This window comes from Pleurodeles waltl, chromosome 3_1, assembly GCF_031143425.1.
Source record: "Pleurodeles waltl isolate 20211129_DDA chromosome 3_1, aPleWal1.hap1.20221129, whole genome shotgun sequence".
Classification (NCBI taxonomy): Eukaryota; Metazoa; Chordata; class Amphibia; order Caudata; family Salamandridae; genus Pleurodeles; species Pleurodeles waltl.
The window spans coordinates 73996884-74014725 of NC_090440.1; the positions used below are offsets into that span (position 1 = coordinate 73996884).

The 17842-nt window shown below is 48.6% G+C and overlaps 1 protein-coding gene and 1 long non-coding RNA gene across 3 annotated transcripts in view; one reads left to right on the forward strand and one right to left on the reverse strand.

The window, feature by feature from the left end:
• Positions 1-17842, reverse strand: part of LOC138283768 (uncharacterized) — a 337826-nt gene that overhangs the window by 267474 nt on the left and 52510 nt on the right. The gene's annotated exons all lie outside the window — the stretch shown is intronic.
• The window catches only part of SLC1A2 (solute carrier family 1 member 2), a 266017-nt gene continuing 249956 nt past the window's right edge, over positions 1782-17842 (forward strand). Inside the window, exon 1 of one of the 2 annotated variants that reach the window (XM_069221837.1) lies at positions 1782-2255. In XM_069221837.1, the coding sequence (XP_069077938.1) occupies positions 2239-2255 (17 nt within the window). In that variant the 5' untranslated portion in view covers positions 1782-2238. The remainder of the gene's footprint in view (positions 2256-17842) is intronic. The other variant, XM_069221836.1, reaches the window with a different exon arrangement.

Consider the following 17842-nt stretch of genomic DNA (forward strand, 5'->3'; position numbering starts at 1 on the left):
AGCAAATCCTCAGTAGAGTTTGAAAGACGATATAATTACTGGAAGCGCTATCTGGTTATCCCACACAGGTTTAAAGAAACAACGCGCATCGCTTCACTCGAAATTGTGAAAACCCAGGGCAAAGAAACCGCGTATAAAGCGTCTTTGTAGGTAGATAGGCAGCAGACGGGGGGCGTGGGGTGCACTTGTGTATATTGTACGCATGTTCTTTTTTTCATATAAAGTAATATTTAGACAATATTCTGTCATCCTATACGAGTTGAATATTTAAATGTGCACCGAATGGAGTGTATTTTCTTTTGGGGGGAAAAAAAACATTATTTGAATCTTCTGAAGGATTGTGTTGGAAAATGCATTTTCTTTCATTTTTGGGGTGATAGCGAGCCTGCGGAAGGGGGAGGTAGATCTGAAATTACTCGGGTTGGAGTTGAGGAATTTTGCTATTGGCTTGGAAAATGGGATTAAGGAGGCTATCAAAGGCAGACGCCATCCTCGGAGATGGGAAGGGTCTCTCACAAACCCCAGCTGCGTTATTCATGGAGCCTCGAGGGCATGGTCGTGCTATATCTTGATGTCAACAAAAAAGGACGGGAGCCCCCCAGCCTTTTTATATACAGATCCTGCTGTATCAGGGCGCTTCTATGGCTTCTTATATTGTGACGCAATTCTCGACTCCCCACCATTAAAACATGCCTCGTCGGTAGTACCATTACTCCACAGTCCACGCTACAACCACCTACCTCCTCTGGGTCACCCTACACTGATCTCCCCGTAGCTCCTTGAAACCCTCGCTGCTGCTCAAAAACCGCTAGGAGCTAGACTTTGCTGACGCCCACCTCTGTGGAACACACCCAGGTGGTTGAGATAACCGAAATGCGTTGTGGGATGCAGAACGATTTACACATTGGGGCCTACTGATCCTTGGCTTCGGTTGCTGAATTCTTGGGGTCTTTTGCAATAATATGCTAATTTAAAAAGAAGCGGGGCTGCTCTGATGTTTTCCTTATTTAAGTTTACCAGAAGGCTCCAATGATTTGTTGTTCCATTTTTATTTTTGGTGTTTCACCCTAATGCACTGTGGGAATTAAAGTCTTGGTTCACTCTGGCTTCTCTGGTAACTTAAACAAAAGTACACAAACTCGGATATTAAGACGTGGTTTCCCCTTTACCCACATAAAAGGTACTTACGATTACTCTCTAAGGGGCCTAGCTCTCGTTAGTGCAGCAGGTGCAATGATACAGTGACATGAGTTGGAAGGGACCTCTTGTCCCTCAACTGCTATAGGCTTTAATTACCCAGCCTGGAACACGGGGGCCATTTCCTTCCCTGTTTTAGGGCCCGTGCCCTCCCCCCCTCCGGGTCATTCACAAAAGCGAAGAAAATAGCCGAAAACGAAGAGAGGTCGCGGGGCTAACCCCCTTTTCCGGTTCCCCAGAGCAAGGCACACAAGTCGTGCACAGACAAGATTCATTAACCTAGGCATGCTGCTCTCTCCTCGGCAATAAAATCCTAATTAATATCTGGAAGGGAAACAATTGCAGCAGATGGTAAAAAGGACTAAAACGCAAGAACAAAACAAAAAATAAGCGAATAACAAAAAACACGAGGACGACCAGGCCCGAGTTAAAAACAAAGATACAGGTGGACTAAAAATAAAAGTAATTGATGCAAAGGGCGTGAAAGGAAAAAGATGCCGAGGGTTTCTGGGGTGGCCGCGCGCCTTCGATCTGAAATCTGTGAAGCGAGCATCGAGGTGGCCGCCAGAGCTGTCTGTGTTTTTGTACACAGGGCTTTAACGGAGTAACAACAGCCACTGATGTCAGCTCTGCCGAAAATAGAGCGGGAAGCAGCGCAAATCCACTGCTTAAACCCCCTCCAATCCCGTCTCTGCCACCAGCAGGTCAGCGCCGGGGCCCCGTGAGTGAGGAGGACCCAAGGTGTCCCAGCGCCCCCTCCCCCTGGTCAGCATCCTCGCCCCTCCCGCAGCAGCGCGCCCTCGAAGACGAGGCGCGCGCAGCCCAGCAGAGGAGTCTGGGGTACCCGGGGCAGCGCAGGACCCGCTGGATTCTTGCATCTTTTTTGGAGCTCGGAGGATTTACACCCAGCCCTGAGCAGATCTCATGCCCCCCTCGTAAGACTGCATTGTGCTTCTGAAAAGAGGGTCTTTGGAAACACGTTGGACCCCCCCGTCCCTCCATCCCCACCTGGAACGCAAAGAGGGGTGCATCTGAGGCAACATGACTTCCAATGAAAGGTAAGGAGGCTTTGCAAGAGTTTACATGTGTGTACACATGTTCCTTTGTGTCGGGGTCAGTCTTAAAATAATGCGCTGCTATTGGTGCGGAGGAATGCGCTGCCTTTGTTAAGTCTATCCTCAATTATATATTCAGATTAGGAAACTGACCGGCTTCGGCTGTCACGGAGCGGAGGTCAATGCATCACAGCGACTGATTTTGTAATTAGATTACCTAAGTATGCACTAGAATTTGTGACGGAGACGACAAATACTAAAAGCGAGTATGATGCAAAAATATATATATAAAAAAAAAACATACCAAATCATTATGGTCACTTTATTTTGATTAAAAAAATCAGGATTTCGCGCGAATTGACGATGGCTCGAATGAAAAAGGGCAGACCGTGTTACACAATCCGTAAAAACGTAGACCTCCGATAAAAAGTGGAAGATAAATTAAACGTTTACTTGATTTGTTTAGTAAAGAAAATATGTTTTAAATAATTTGTTCATTTAGTACCGAGATGGTGCAGAATTCTAAAACTGGTTAGTGTATTTGCGTAGACCTGGTCTTTGTATGTTTCAGTACCGGGGTTTTGAATTGTGTTAACACTTTCGGCCTTTGCTTCATGTGGATCGATCCATGTTTCCTGTCCTGAATGAATAGATGAATGGATGGATGAATGCACTTTTATACTATACAGTCTTATGCACTGAGTCCTCCCGAGGTGCTTTTTGTTTTCTGGGAGTGAGTACGCTTATAATTCAGAAAAAAAAAGTGTTTTTGAGTTTTTTTTTCTGGAGAACAACACCTGTTGTCGTCTCTAAAGAGGATCTTTGAGATGCAAAGCCCCCGACTCATTTTTTAAATATGTGCAGGTATCCAGAATGCAGCTAAATCCCCCACCCCATCAGGAAAGCCTTCTAAGTCCCCAAATATTCCCCCAGAACGCAGCTAATCCCCCAAACCCCTCGAGAATGCGACTGAGTGTCACAGTACTCCCCCAGAACGCAGCTACCCCTCCCCCGCCGGGCCCTCACAAATGTAACCGAGTGTCCCAGAAACACTCAAGCGTGCGGATTATTCTCCAAAATCTTTACCACACTCCAGCCAAGTCCCCACCGGCTGCGCCACGACGTGGCTAGGGTTCAACACACCCTGCCCAAGGCGGCTACGTTGGAATAGACCCTGTTACAATCCATCTAAGCCCCACGAGAATCTTCTAAAATGGGGTGTAAATCGCAGCATATCCCCCCAGAAGGCAGCAATTCTCAGAAACCTGTCCTAGAATGAGTTTCACTCTCGACAGACGCGATCATAACGCTGCAAAGTCCCAACCAACAACGGCAGAATGTAGCTGAGTCCTGACAGTCACTGAGAGAATGTAGCTGAGTCCTGACAGTCACTGAGAGAATGTAGCTGAGTCCGGACAGACACTGCCAGAATGTAGATAAATTCCGACAGACACTCCCTGAATGTAGCTAAATCCTGACAGACACTGTCAGAAGGTAGCTAAATCCAGACAGACTCTACCAGAATGTAGCTATGTCCTGACAGACACTGCCAGATTTAGAAGTCTCATCAGACGCTGCCAGATTTAGAAGTCTCATCAGACGCAGGCAGATTTAGATGTCTCATCAGACGCTGGCAGATTTAGATACATCTCATCAGACACTGCCAGAATGTTGCATCATACGTTCTGCTGCACATAAAGGAATCAGACCATCTTCGTACAACCTGGGGAATAAATAATGAATGGAGCACACCCTCATCCTACACCCTGGTGCTCATATAATAGAAGGAGCACACCCTCACCCTACCCCCCTGGTGCTCATACAATAAAAGGAGCACACCCTCATCCTACCTCCTGGTGCATATATAATGAACGGAGCACACACTCATCCTACAATTGGTGCACATCCTCATCCTACCTCCTGGTGCATATATAATGAAAGGCACACACCCTGATCCTACTCCCTGGTGCTCATATAATAAAAGGAGCACACCCTCATCCTACGTCCTGGTGCACATGAAATGGACGGAGCACACCGTCATCCTACCTCCTAGTGCACATGTAATGAAAGGCGCATGCTCTCATCCTACCTCCTGGTGCTCATATAATAAAAAGAGCACACCCTCATCCTACCTTCTGGTGCACATGTAATGGACGGAGCACACCCTAATCCTACCTCCTGGTGCACAGGTAATGAACGGAGCACGCCCTCATCCTACCTCCTGGTGCACATGTAATAAAAGGAGCACACCCTTATCCTACCTCCTGGTGCAAATGTAATAAAAGGAGCACACCCTCATCCTACCTCCTGGTGCACTAGTAATGGATGGAGCACACCCTCTTCCTACCTCCTGGTGCACATATGAACAGAGCACACCCTCATCCTACCTCCTGGTGCACGTGTAATGAACAGAGCACACCCTCATCCTATCTCGTGGTGCACATATAATGAATGGAGCACACCGTCATCCTACCACCTGATGCACATGTAATGAACAGAACACACCCTCATCCTACCCCCTGGTGCTCATATAATAAAATGAGCTCACCCTCATCCTACTCCCTGGTGCTCATATAATAAAAGGAGCACACCCTCATCCTACCTCCTTGTGCACATATAATGAACAAGCGCACCCTCATCCTATTCCCTGGTGCTCATATAATAAAAGGAGCACACCCTCATCCTACCTCCTGGTGCACATGTAATGAACAAAACACTCACTCATCCTACCTCCTGGTGCTCATATAATAAAATGAGCACACCCTCATCCTACTCCCTGGTGCTCATAATAAAAGGAGCACACCCTCATCCTACGTCCTGGTGCACATGAAATGGACGGAGCACACCCTCATCCTACCTCCTAGTGCACATGTAATGAAAGGCGCATGCTCTCATCCTACCTCCTGGTGCTCATATAATAAAAGGAGCACACCCTCATCCTACCTCCTGGTGCAAATGTAATAAAAGGAGCACACCCTCATCCTACCTCCCGGTGCACTGTCAATGGATGGAGCACACCCTCTTCCTACCTACTGGTGCACATATGATCAGAGCACCCCCTAATCCTACCTCCTGGTGCACATGTAATGAACAGAGCACACCCTCATCCTATCTCCTGGTGCACATATAATAAATTGAGCACACCGTCATCCTACCTCCTGGTGTACATGTAATGAACAGAACACACCCTCATCCTACCTACTGATGCACATGAAATAAAGAAGCACGCCCTCATCCTACCTCCTGGTGCACATGTAATGAACTGAGCATACCCTCATTCTACCTCCTGGTGCACATGTAATGAATCGAGCACACCCTGATCCTACCTCTTGGTGCACATGTAATAAAAGGGGCACACCCTTATACTATCTGCTGGTGCACATGTAATAAAATTAGGACACCCTCATCCTATCTGCTAGTGCACATATAATAAAAGGAGCACACCCTCATCATACCTCCTGGTGCACATGTAATGGACGGAGCACACCCTCATCCTACCTCCTGGTGCACATGTAATGAACTGAGCATACCCTCATTCTACCTCCTGGTGCACATGCAATGAATGGACCAAACCCTCACCCTACCTCCTGGTGCACATGTAATAAAAGGAGCACCCTCTCATACTATCTGCTGGTGCACATGTAATAAAAGGAGGACACCCTCATCATACCTCCTGGTGCACATGTAATGGACGGAGCACACCTTCATCCTACCTCCTGGTGCACATGTAATGAACAGAGCACTGCCTCATCCTACCTTCTGGTGCACATGTAATAAAAGTAGCACACCGTCATCCTACCTGCTGGTGCACATGTAATAAAAGGAGCACACTCTCATCGTACCTCCTGGTGCACATGTAATAAAAGGAGCACACGCTCATCCTACCTCCTGGTGTACATGTATTGAACAGAATACACCCTCATCCTACCTCCTGGTGCACATGTAAGGAACAGAGTACACCCTCAACCTACCTCGAGGTGCACACGTAATAAAAGAAGGACAGCCTCATCCTACCTCCTGATACACATGTAATGAGCAGAGCACACTCTCAGCCTACCTCCTGGTGCACATGTAATAAAAAGAGCACACTCTCATCCTAACTCCTGGTGCACATGTAATAAAAGTAGCACACCCTACTCTTATCTGCTGCTGCCCGTGTAATAAAAGGAGCACACCCTCATCCTATCTGCTGGCGCACATGTAATGAAAAGAGCACACTCTCATCCTACCTCCTGGTGCACATGTAATGAACGGAGTACACCCTCATCCTACCTCCTGGTGCACATGTAATGAACGGAGTACACCCTCATCCTACCTCCTGATGCACGTATAATACAGGAGCACACTCTCATCCTACCTGCTGGTGCACATGTAATGAATGGAGCACACCCTCATACTACCTCCTGGTGCACATATAATGAAAGGAGCACATGTTCATTCTACCTCCTGGTACACATATAATGAACGAAGCACACCCTTATCCTATCTTCTGGTGCATATATGATGACCAGAGAACACCCTCATCCTACCTCCTGATGCACATGTAATAAAAGGAGCACACCCTCATCCTACCTCCTGGTGCACATATAATGAACGAAGCACACCCTCATCCTATCTTCTGGTGCACATATAATGATCCGAGAAAACCCTCATCCCATCTCCTAGTGAACATATAATGAACGGAGCACACCCTCCTGCTTCCTCCTGGTGCTGATATAATAAAAGAAGCACACCCTCATCCTACCTCCTGATGCACATGTAATAAAAGGAGAACACCCTCATCCTACCTCCTGGTGCACATCAAATGAACGAAGCACACCCTTATCCTATCTCCTGGTACACATATAATGATCAGAGAACACCCTCATCCTACTTCCTAGTGAACATATAATGAACGGAGCACACCCTCCTGCTGCCTCCTGGTGCTCATATAATAAAAGGAGCACACCCTCATCCTACCTCCTGATGCAAATGTAATAAAAGGAGAACACCCTCATCCTACCTCCTGGTGCACATATAATGAACAAAGCACACCCTTATCCTATCTCCTGGTGCACATGTAACGATCAGAGAACACCCTCATCCTACCTCCTAGTGAGCATATAATGAACGGAGAAAACCCTCCTGCTACCTCCTGGTGGTCATATAATAAAAGGAGCACACCCTCATCCTACCTCCTTGTGCATATCATAAAAGGTGTGCACCCTCATCATATCTCCTGATAGTCATATAATAAAAGGAGCATTCCCTCATTCTACCTTCAGGTGCACATATAATAAAAAGAGCACGTCCTCATCCTACCTCCTGGTGCACATATAATGAAAGGAGCACACCTTCATTCTACCTCCTGGTGTACATCGAATTAAAGGAGCACACCCTCATCCTACCTCCTTGTGCACATATAATGATCGGAGCACACCCTCATCATACCTCCTGATGCACCTCTAATAAAAGGAGCACACCCTCATCCTACCTCTTGGTGCACATGTAATCGAAGGAGCACACACTCATCCTACCTCCTGGTGCATATATAATGATGGGAGGACACCCTCATCCTACCTCCTGGTGCACATATAATAAAAGGAGCACACTCTCATCCTACCTCCTGGTACATATATAATGAACGAAGCACAACCTTATCCTATCTTCTGGTGCACATATAATGATCAGAGAACACCCTCACCCTACCTCCTATTGAACATATAATAAACGGAGCACACCCTCCTGCTACCTCCTGGTGGTCATATAATAAAAGAAGCACACCCTCATCCTACCTCCTTGTGCATATCATAAAAGGTGTGCACCCTCATCATACCTCCTGATAGACATATAATAAAAGGAGCATTCCCCCATTCTACCTTCAGGTGCACATATAATAAAAAAAGAGCACACCCTCACCCTACCTCCTGTTGTACATGTAATAAAAGGAGCACACCCTCCTCCTACATCCTGTTGCACATGTAATGAACGGAGCACACCCTCATCCGTCCTCCTGGTGCACATATAATGAACGGAGCACACTCTCATCCTACCTCCTGGTGCACATGTAATAAAAGGAGCACACCCCCAACCTACTTCCTGGTGCAAATATAACGAACGGCACACACTCTCATCCTACCTCCTGGTGCACATATAATAAAAGGAGCACACACTCATCCTACCTCCTGGTACACATATCATGAAAGGTGCACACTCTCATCCTACCTCCTGGTGCACATATAATGAATGGAGCACACACTCATCCTACCTCCTGGTGCACATATAATGAATGGAGCACACCCTCATCCTGTCTCCTGATGCACATGTAATAAAAGGAGCACACCCTCATCCTACCTCCTCGTGCACCTATAATGAACGGAGCACACCCCAACCTATCTGCTGGTGCACATATAATGAACGAAGCACACCCTCATCCTACCTCCTGGTGTACTTTTAATGATCAAGGAAGACCCTCATCCTACCTCCTGGTGCACATATAATGATCGGAGCACACCCTCATCCTACCTCCTGGTGCATATATAATAAATGGGGCACACCCTCATTCAACCTCCTGGGGCTCAAGCAATAAAAGGAGCACACCCTCTTCCTACCTGTTGGTGCACATATAATGATCAGAGCACACCCTCATTCTTCCTCCTGGTGCCAATATAATGATCGGACCACACCCTCATCCTACCTCCTGGTGCTCATGTAATAAAAGGAGCACACCCTCATCCTACCTCCTGGTGAACTTATTATGATCGGAACACACCCTCATCCTACCTCCTGATGCACGTGTAATAAAAGGAGCACACCCTCATCCTACCTTTTGGTGCAAAGGAGCACATCCTCATCCTACCTCCTGGTGCTCATATAATAAAAGGAGCACAACCTCATCCTACCACCTTATGCACATATCATAAAAGGTGTGCACCCTCATCCTACGTCCTAATACACATAATAAAAGGAGCATCCCCTCATTCTACCCTTTGGTGCCCATATAATAAAAGGAGCACACCCTCATCCTACCTCCTGGTGCAAAGGAGCACACCCTCATCCTACCTCCTGGTGCTCATATAATAAAAGGAGCTCAACCTCATCCTACTTCCTTGTGCACATATCATAAAAGGTGTGTACCCTCATCCTACGTCCTGATACACATATAATAAAAGGAGCATCCCCTCATTCTCCCCTTTTCTGCACATATAATAAAAGGAGCACACCCTCATCCTACCTCCTGGTGCATATGTAATAAAAGGAGCACACCCTCATCCTATCTCCTGCTGCACATATAATAAAAGGAGCACACCCTCATCCTCCCTCCTGGTGCACATGTAATAAAAGGAACACACCCTCATCCTCCCTCCCAGTGCACATATAATGAATGGTGCACACCCTCATCCTACCTCCTGGTGCACATGTAATGAATGGCGCACGCCCTCATCCTACCTCCTGGTGCACATATAAGCACACCCTCATCCTACCTCCTGGTGCCCATGTAATAAAAAGAGCACATCCTCCTCCTACCTCCTGGTGCTCATATATAAAAAGGAACACACCCTCCTCCTGCCTCCTGGTGCTCATATAATAAAAGGAGCACACCCTCATCCTACCTCCTTGTGCACATATGATAAAAGGTGTACTCCCTCATCCTACATCCAGATACACATATAATAAAAGGAGCATCCCCTCCTTCTACCTCCTGGTGCACATATAATAAAAGAGCACACCCTCATCCTACCGCCTGGCGCACATGTAATGAACAGAGCACACCCTCATCCTCCCTCCTGGTGCACATGTAATGAACAAAGTACACCCTCCTTCTTCCTCCTGGTACTCATGTAATGAACAGAGCATACCCTCATCCTACCTCCTGGTGCACATGTAATGAACAGAGTACACCCTCATCATACCATGTGGTACTCATATAATACAAGGAGCACACTCTCATCCTATCTCCTTGTACACATATCATGAAAGGTACACACCCTTATCCTATCTCCTGGTGCACATATAATGAACGGAGCACACCCTCATCCTACCTCCTGGTGCCCATATAATGAACGGAGCACACCCTCATCCTACCTCCTGGTGCCCATATAATGAACAGAGCACACCCTCATCCTACCTCCTGGTGCACATGTAATAAAAGGAGCACACCCTCATCCTACCTCCTGGTGCACATAAAAGCACCCCCTCATCCTACCTCCTGGTGCACATGTAATAAAAGGAGCACATCCTCCTCCTACCTCCTGGTGCTCATATATTAAAAGGAACACACCCTCCTCCTACCTCCTGGTGCTCATATAATCAAAGGAGCACACCCTGATGCTACCTCCTTGTGCACATATGATAAAAGGTGTGCACCCTCATCCTACATCCTGATACACATATAATAAAAGGAGCATCCCCTCCTTCTACTTCCTGGTGCACATATAATAAAATAGCACACCCTCATCCTACCTCCTCGTGTACAGGCAATAAAAGGAGCATAACCTTATCCTACCTCCTGGTGCACATGTAATAAAAGGAGCACTCTCTCATCCTACCTCCTAGTGCACATATAATAAATGGAGCACACCCTCATCCTACCTCCTGGCGCACATGTAATGAACAGAGCACACCCTCATCCTCCCTCCTGGTGCACATGTAATGAACAGAGTACACCCTCATTCTACCTCCTGGTGCTCATGTAATGAACAGAGCACACCCTCATCCTACCTCCTGGTGCACATGTAATAAAAGGAGCACACCCTCATCCTACCTCCTGATGCACATGTAATAAAAGGAGTACACCCTCATCCTACCTCCTGGTGCACATGTAATAAAAGGAGCACACCCTCATCATTCCTCTTGGTGCACATGTAATAAAAGGAGCACGCTCTCATCCTACCTCCTGATGCACATGTAATAAAAGGAGCACACCCTCATCCTACCTCCTGATGCACATGTAATAAAAGGACCACACCCTCATCCTACCTCCTGGTGTTCATATAATAAAAGGAGCACACCCTCATCCTACCTCCTGGTGCCCATATAATGAACGGAGCACATCCTCATCGTACCTCCTGGTGTGCATGTAATAAAAGGAGCACACTCTCATCCTACCTCCTGATGCACATGTAATAAAAGGAGTACACCCTCATCCTACCTCCTGGTGCACATGTAATAAAAGGAGCACACCCTCATCATTCCTCTTGGTGCACATGTAATAAAAGGAGCACACTCTCATCCTACCTCCTGATGCACATGTAATAAAAGGAGCACACCCTCATCCTACCTCCTGATGCACATGTAATAAAAGGACCACACCCTCATCCTACCTCCTGGTGCTCATATAATAAAAGGAGCACACCCTCATCCTACCTCCTGGTGCCCATATAATGAACGGAGCACATCCTCATCCTACCTCCTGGTGTGCATGTAATAAAAGGAGCACACTCTCATCCTACCTCCTGATGCACATGTAATAAAAGGAGCACACCCTCATCCTACCTCTTGATACACATGTAATAAAAGGAGCACACCCTCATCCTACTTCCTGGTGCGCATGTAATAAAAGGAGCACACCCTCAAATTACCTCCTGGTGCACATGTAATAAAAAGAGCACACCCTCATCCTACCTCCTGGTGCACTTACAATGAAAGGCGCGCATCATCATTTTACCTCGAAATGCACGTATAAACAAAGGGCACCGACAGCCTGTCTCTCAGCGCAGATATAATAAACGAAGCGGAAGAGAATACTCCCGCTACCTCGATTTCTTGTCAGCATCTTTAATAATTCAGGCGAGGAGCTGCCCCGCCCCCTCTCAGAGACCCGTCAGTCCCTCCTTTGTTTACCCTGCTCCTCTTTGCAGCGCGCCTTCTTCATAGCACAGGTTTGGGCACTTGACAGGACCAGAAAGCGATACTCATTTTAGATTAAATTCCCCTCTCACCGTGCACAACTCAATATAATGGTCATACTAGATGGAGACATCCGGGGTGAGAAGAGGGGCCCAAGGTACCAGAGCAGGAAACAGACAGAGGAGGGGTGGGTCGGACCTGGTCCTGAGTCCACACTGGCTCACACCTGCCACGCCCCCTCCAGACGCACATTGCGCAACGCACAATCTAGCCATGTTGACATAGGGCCGGTAATCCGTATTAATCCACCCCTGGCAGTGTCTATTAACGGAAGGGCTCCACGTTTTCCAGGCACTGCAGCAGCGCCGTCTACGCAGGACTAGTCAGCAGTTTACTGAGGGCTGCTAGGCATGGCCTCTGATGGACTGAACTGAAACTGAATGTAGTTTTAGGGTGGGTTGTTGAACATGGTCTCTCACGAGGATGAAGGCACTATGCACACACAACACCCTGTGAAGGCCGTACACACCACACAAGGCTGTAGGAAACACTTCCAGCACAAGTGCACCCATGACAGTTTTGGAAAAGGGCCGACCCTGGCCTAGGTTGCTTTACTGAGTGGAACATTTTGCCATGAAACTGCATCAGTCAGTCTTGCAACAAAGCGCCCCGAAGGACACCAGCAGATGGATGTAAGACAAGCGCTTCTTGCAGGGGTACAAAACATTATATAAACTCTACAAAATAACCAGCTACGCCTCAGTAGATGGTTTAATGTAGCATTTCATGTGGTTCTGTGTGTGTGGCCTCCCATCTCAGGGGACAGACTCTCCTGGCACAAACAGATATTTATAAAACATGCATGACCCAGTTTTCTTTGGGGGCAGGTTGGGTCTCTGTGGTTTTGTTTTCCTCATTGGTTTCATCATTTTTGCTTTTGTTGAATGCAGTGTGTGCTCTGCGCTATGGCACATCTGTAATGACTAGTTTTAAAGCTCCCTATTGAGTGTATAATATGGTCCAATCGTAGTCTTCTGGTAACTTGTAATAAGGAATTCGATGGAAAAACCGAGTGGTTTGTAGAGTTCACCATGGACTGTAATTCACATTAGCCTTTGTGTATTTATTATAATACATGTTAAAAAATCTCGGCTATCCTTGGGTCGTGCTCTGAAACTGAAGGGAAGTCTGACATGAATTACTGAGCAATACTTGACGGTGGCCCATGGCTCCGGTGAGTTAGTTGCTCTGAAATAATTGCCGTTTTTGCCAACGTATATCGCCGGATGTATCCCTAATTGCACTCCTCTGTCATCTATATAGTTTGTTTTATCCACGTGCGTGGTCCAGAATCTCTGAAACTGGGACATATATACTGACGTGTTTATGTATAATGGCACTGATTTCGGACAGTTTTTCTCGGACACACGAAAAAGAGAACCTCTTTTTCCCTTTAAACGTTATTTTCACTTCCTCGGTTAGTCCCAACCCTCACCCACTGCACCAACACCCCCGCCTATATCAGGCACAAGGCACACAAGGGTCACCCATTGCAGATGCGTGTGTGGGGCAAGAACATCTACATAACTATTCCACGCGCAACCGCACACCGACCCTGAGCCACGTCGGCACAACCATCAGTTGTGCGTGTATGGGCGCGTGGGCACGTGGCATGTTGGTACCACTGACCATGAACAGACTGTATTCATTAGAGCTAAGCTGCCAGCTCGATAGCCCTTTCAGTTGCACAAGTGGGGATTTGCACAAGTGCAACGATTAATGGATCCAATTCACAATCATAAGTAGGGCGTGCCCAGTACAAAGCCCACGGGCCCCGCTCTGTGCCAGTGCACCAGGGCACACCTGCGCATATAAATAGAAACGTACTAATCCATAGATGTGATCGGTGGCCGGGGGGGTGTCTGTCAGCTTCACGAGGAGGGCGCGAGCACGGTCTGTCTGTCAGCATCACTGACTACTGACCCAGCGAGCAGGCTATTTACCCGCTGTGGCCGTCTTCCGCTGCCAGCTGCTAGTTATGGCAGATTTCTAGGTCGTGTCTCTCTGACTTTCGCTACAAACACCGAGAGGGGACCCAACAGATCCAGTACTAGTGTACGGAGCCGGATATGAGCGCGGCTGGGACACTGCAGGTCCAGTGAGTAATTCCTATCAGCGGGCGTGTCTTCCTTCAGTACCACTGAGAGAGCGCACATACCGGTCCGATACAGCAGCTGTGTGTCTGACTTCAGTACCACTGAGAGGGTACACACACCGGTCCGACACAGCAGCTGTGTGTCTGACTTCAGTACCGAGGAGAGGGTACACACACCGGTCCGGTACAGCAGCTGGGTGTCTTCCTTCAGTACCACTGAGAGAGCGCACACACCGGTCCGACACAGCAGCTGTGTGTCTTCCTTCAGTACCACGGAGAGGGTACAGATACCGGTCCAGTACAGCAGCTGTGTGTCTGACTTCAGTACCACTGAGAGGGTACACACACCGGTCCGACACAGCAGCTGTGTGTCTTCCTTCAGTACCACTGAGAGGGTACACACACCGGTCCGACACAGCAGCTGTGTGTCTGACTTCAGTACCGAGGAGAGGGTACACACACCGGTCCGGTACAGCAGCTGTGTGTCTTCCTTCAGTACCACTGAGAGAGCGCACACACCGGTCCGACACAGCAGCTGTGTGTCTGACTTCAGTACCACTGAGAGAGCGCACATACCGGTCCGATACAGCAGCTGTGTGTCTGACTTCAGTACCACTGAGAGGGTACACACACCGGTCCGACACAGCAGCTGTGTGTCTGACTTCAGTACCGAGGAGAGGGTACACACACCGGTCCGGTACAGCAGCTGTGTGTCTTCCTTCAGTGCCACTGAGAGAGCGCACATACCGGTCCGATACAGCAGCTGTGTGTCTGACTTCAGTACCGAGGAGAGGGTACACACACCGGTCCGGTACAGCAGCTGTGTGTCTTCCTTCAGTACCACTGAGAGGGTACACACACCGGTCCGGTACAGCAGCTGTGTGTCTGACTTCAGTACCGAGGAGAGGGTACACACACCGGTCCGGTACAGCAGCTGTGTGTCTTCCTTCAGTACCACTGAGAGAGCGCACACACCGGTCCGACACAGCAGCTGTGTGTCTGACTTCAGTACCACGGAGAGGGTACAGATACCGGTCCGGTACAGCAGCTGTGTGTCTGACTTCAGTACCACTGAGAGGGTACACTCACCGGTCCGACACAGCAGCTGTGTGTCTGACTTCAGTACCACGGAGAGGGTACAGATACCGGTCCGGTACAGCAGATGTGTGTCTGACTTCAGTACCACTGAGAGGGTACACACACCGGTCCGACACAGCAGCTGTGTGTCTGACTTCAGTACCGAGGAGAGGGTACACACACCGGTCCGATACAGCAGCTGTATGTCTGACTTCAGTACCACTGAGAGGGTACACACACCGGTCCGATACAGCAGCTGTGTGTCTGACTTCAGTACCACTGAGAGGGTACACACACCGGTCCGATACAGCAGCTGTATGTCTGACTTCAGTACCACTGAGAGGGTACACACACCGGTCCGACACAGCAGCTGTGTGTCTGACTTCAGTACCACGGAGAGGGTACACATACCGGTGTGGTACATCAGATGTATGTCTGTCTTTCAGTACCACGGAGAGAGCACACATGCCGGTCCGATACAGCAGCTGTGTGTCTGACTTCAGTACCGCGCAGAGGGTACACATACCGGTGTGGTACATCAGATGTATGTCTGTCTTTCAGTACCACGGAGAGAGCACACATGCCGGTCCGATACAGCAGCTGTGTGTCTGACTTCAGTACCACGGATACAGCACACATGCCGGTCCGATACAGCAGCTGTGTGTCTGACTTCAGTACCACGGATACAACACACACATCGGTCCAATACAGCAGCTGTATGTCTGTCTTTCAGTAGTACGGAGAGAGCACAAACACCGGTCCGATAGAGCAGCTGTGTGTCTCAGTTTCAGTACCACGGAGAGAGCACACACACCGGTCTGATATACAGCTGTGTGTCTGACTTCAGTGCCACGGATACAGCACACACATCGGTCCGATACAGCAGCTGTATGTCTGTCTTTCAGTACCACGGAGTGAGCACACACACATCAGCTGTATGTCTGTCTTTCAGTACTACGCAGTGAGCACACACACCGGTCCGATATAGCAGCTGTGTGTCTCAGTTTCAGTACCACGGAGAGCGCACACATACCGGTCCGATACAGCAGCTCTGTGTCTGACTTCAGTACCGCGGAGAGGGTAGACACACCAGTCCGATATAGCAGCTGTGCGTCTGTCTTTCAGTACCACGGAGAGCGCACACACACCGGTCCGATACAGCAGCTGTGTGTCTCAGTTTCAGTACCACGGAGAGCGCACACACACCGGTCCGATACAGCAGCTGTGTGTCTCAGTTTCAGTACCACGGAGCGCACACACACCGGTCCGATACAGCAGCTGTGTGTCTCAGTTTCAGTACCACGGAGCGCACACACACCGGTCCGGTACAGCAGCTGTGTGTCTCAGTTTCAGTACCACGGAGAGCGCACACACCCCGGTCCGATACAGCAGCTGTGTGTCTCAGTTTCAGTACCACGGAGAGCGCACACACCCCGGTCCGATACAGCAGCTGTGTGTCTCAGTTTCAGTACCACGGAGAGCACACACACCGGTCCGATACAGCAGCTGTGTGTCTCAGTTTCAGTACCACGGAGCGCACACACACCGGTCCGGTACAGCAGCTGTGTGTCTCAGTTTCAGTACCACGGAGAGCGCACACACACCGGTCCGGTACAGCAGCTGTGTGTCTCAGTTTCAGTACCACGGAGAGCGCACACACACCGGTCCGATACAGCAGCTGTGTGTCTCAGTTTCAGTACCACGGAGCGCACACACACCGGTCCGATACAGCAGCTGTGTGTCTCAGTTTCAGTACCACGGAGCGCACACACACCGGTCCGGTACAGCAGCTGTGTGTCTCAGTTTCAGTACCACGGAGAGAGCACACACACCGGTCCGATACAGCAGCTGTGTGTCTCAGTTTCAGTACCACGGAGAGCGCACACACACCTGGCCGGTAAACCAACTCTGTATTTCATTGCAATTTGACGGATTACAAACTCCACAGTGACCAGTTGTGTCTGTGTTTTAGTACCACGGGATGGATTACCAACATACAAAGGACTCCAGGCCCGATGTACGATACCTTTTTGCGGTCGCCAAAGTTAAAACTCAACGTTTGTGACGCAAAAAGGGCAGGTACGATGCACCATCCCCATTTTGCAAGTTGGTATGCAGTTACCGACTCGCAAAATAGGATTGCGTGGGGCGTCCCTTCTTAACTGCGACTCACAGGGGGTGTATGATTGTTTTGTGACCGTCAATGTGGTCGAAAAATAACCGCAGTTAACACCAATTTCAACTTGGTATTAAACTATTTGCAAACGGGAAGAGGGCCCGGGACCCCTTCCTCTTTGTGAATGGCAGCGAAAATATTTTTTCAGAGCAGACAGTGGTCTCAAGTGGTTGTAAGGAAAATGGGCTGCATGTAAAAAAAAAAAAAAAAAAAAAAAAAAATGCCTTTTTGAACAGCAGCCACAGACATGTTGGTCTGCTGAGCCCAGCAGGCCACAATCCCTGTGAGTGTGGCCATTTCCAATAGGGTTTCAAATTGCGTCCTACCGCATGAATATTAATGAGGTAGGTAATT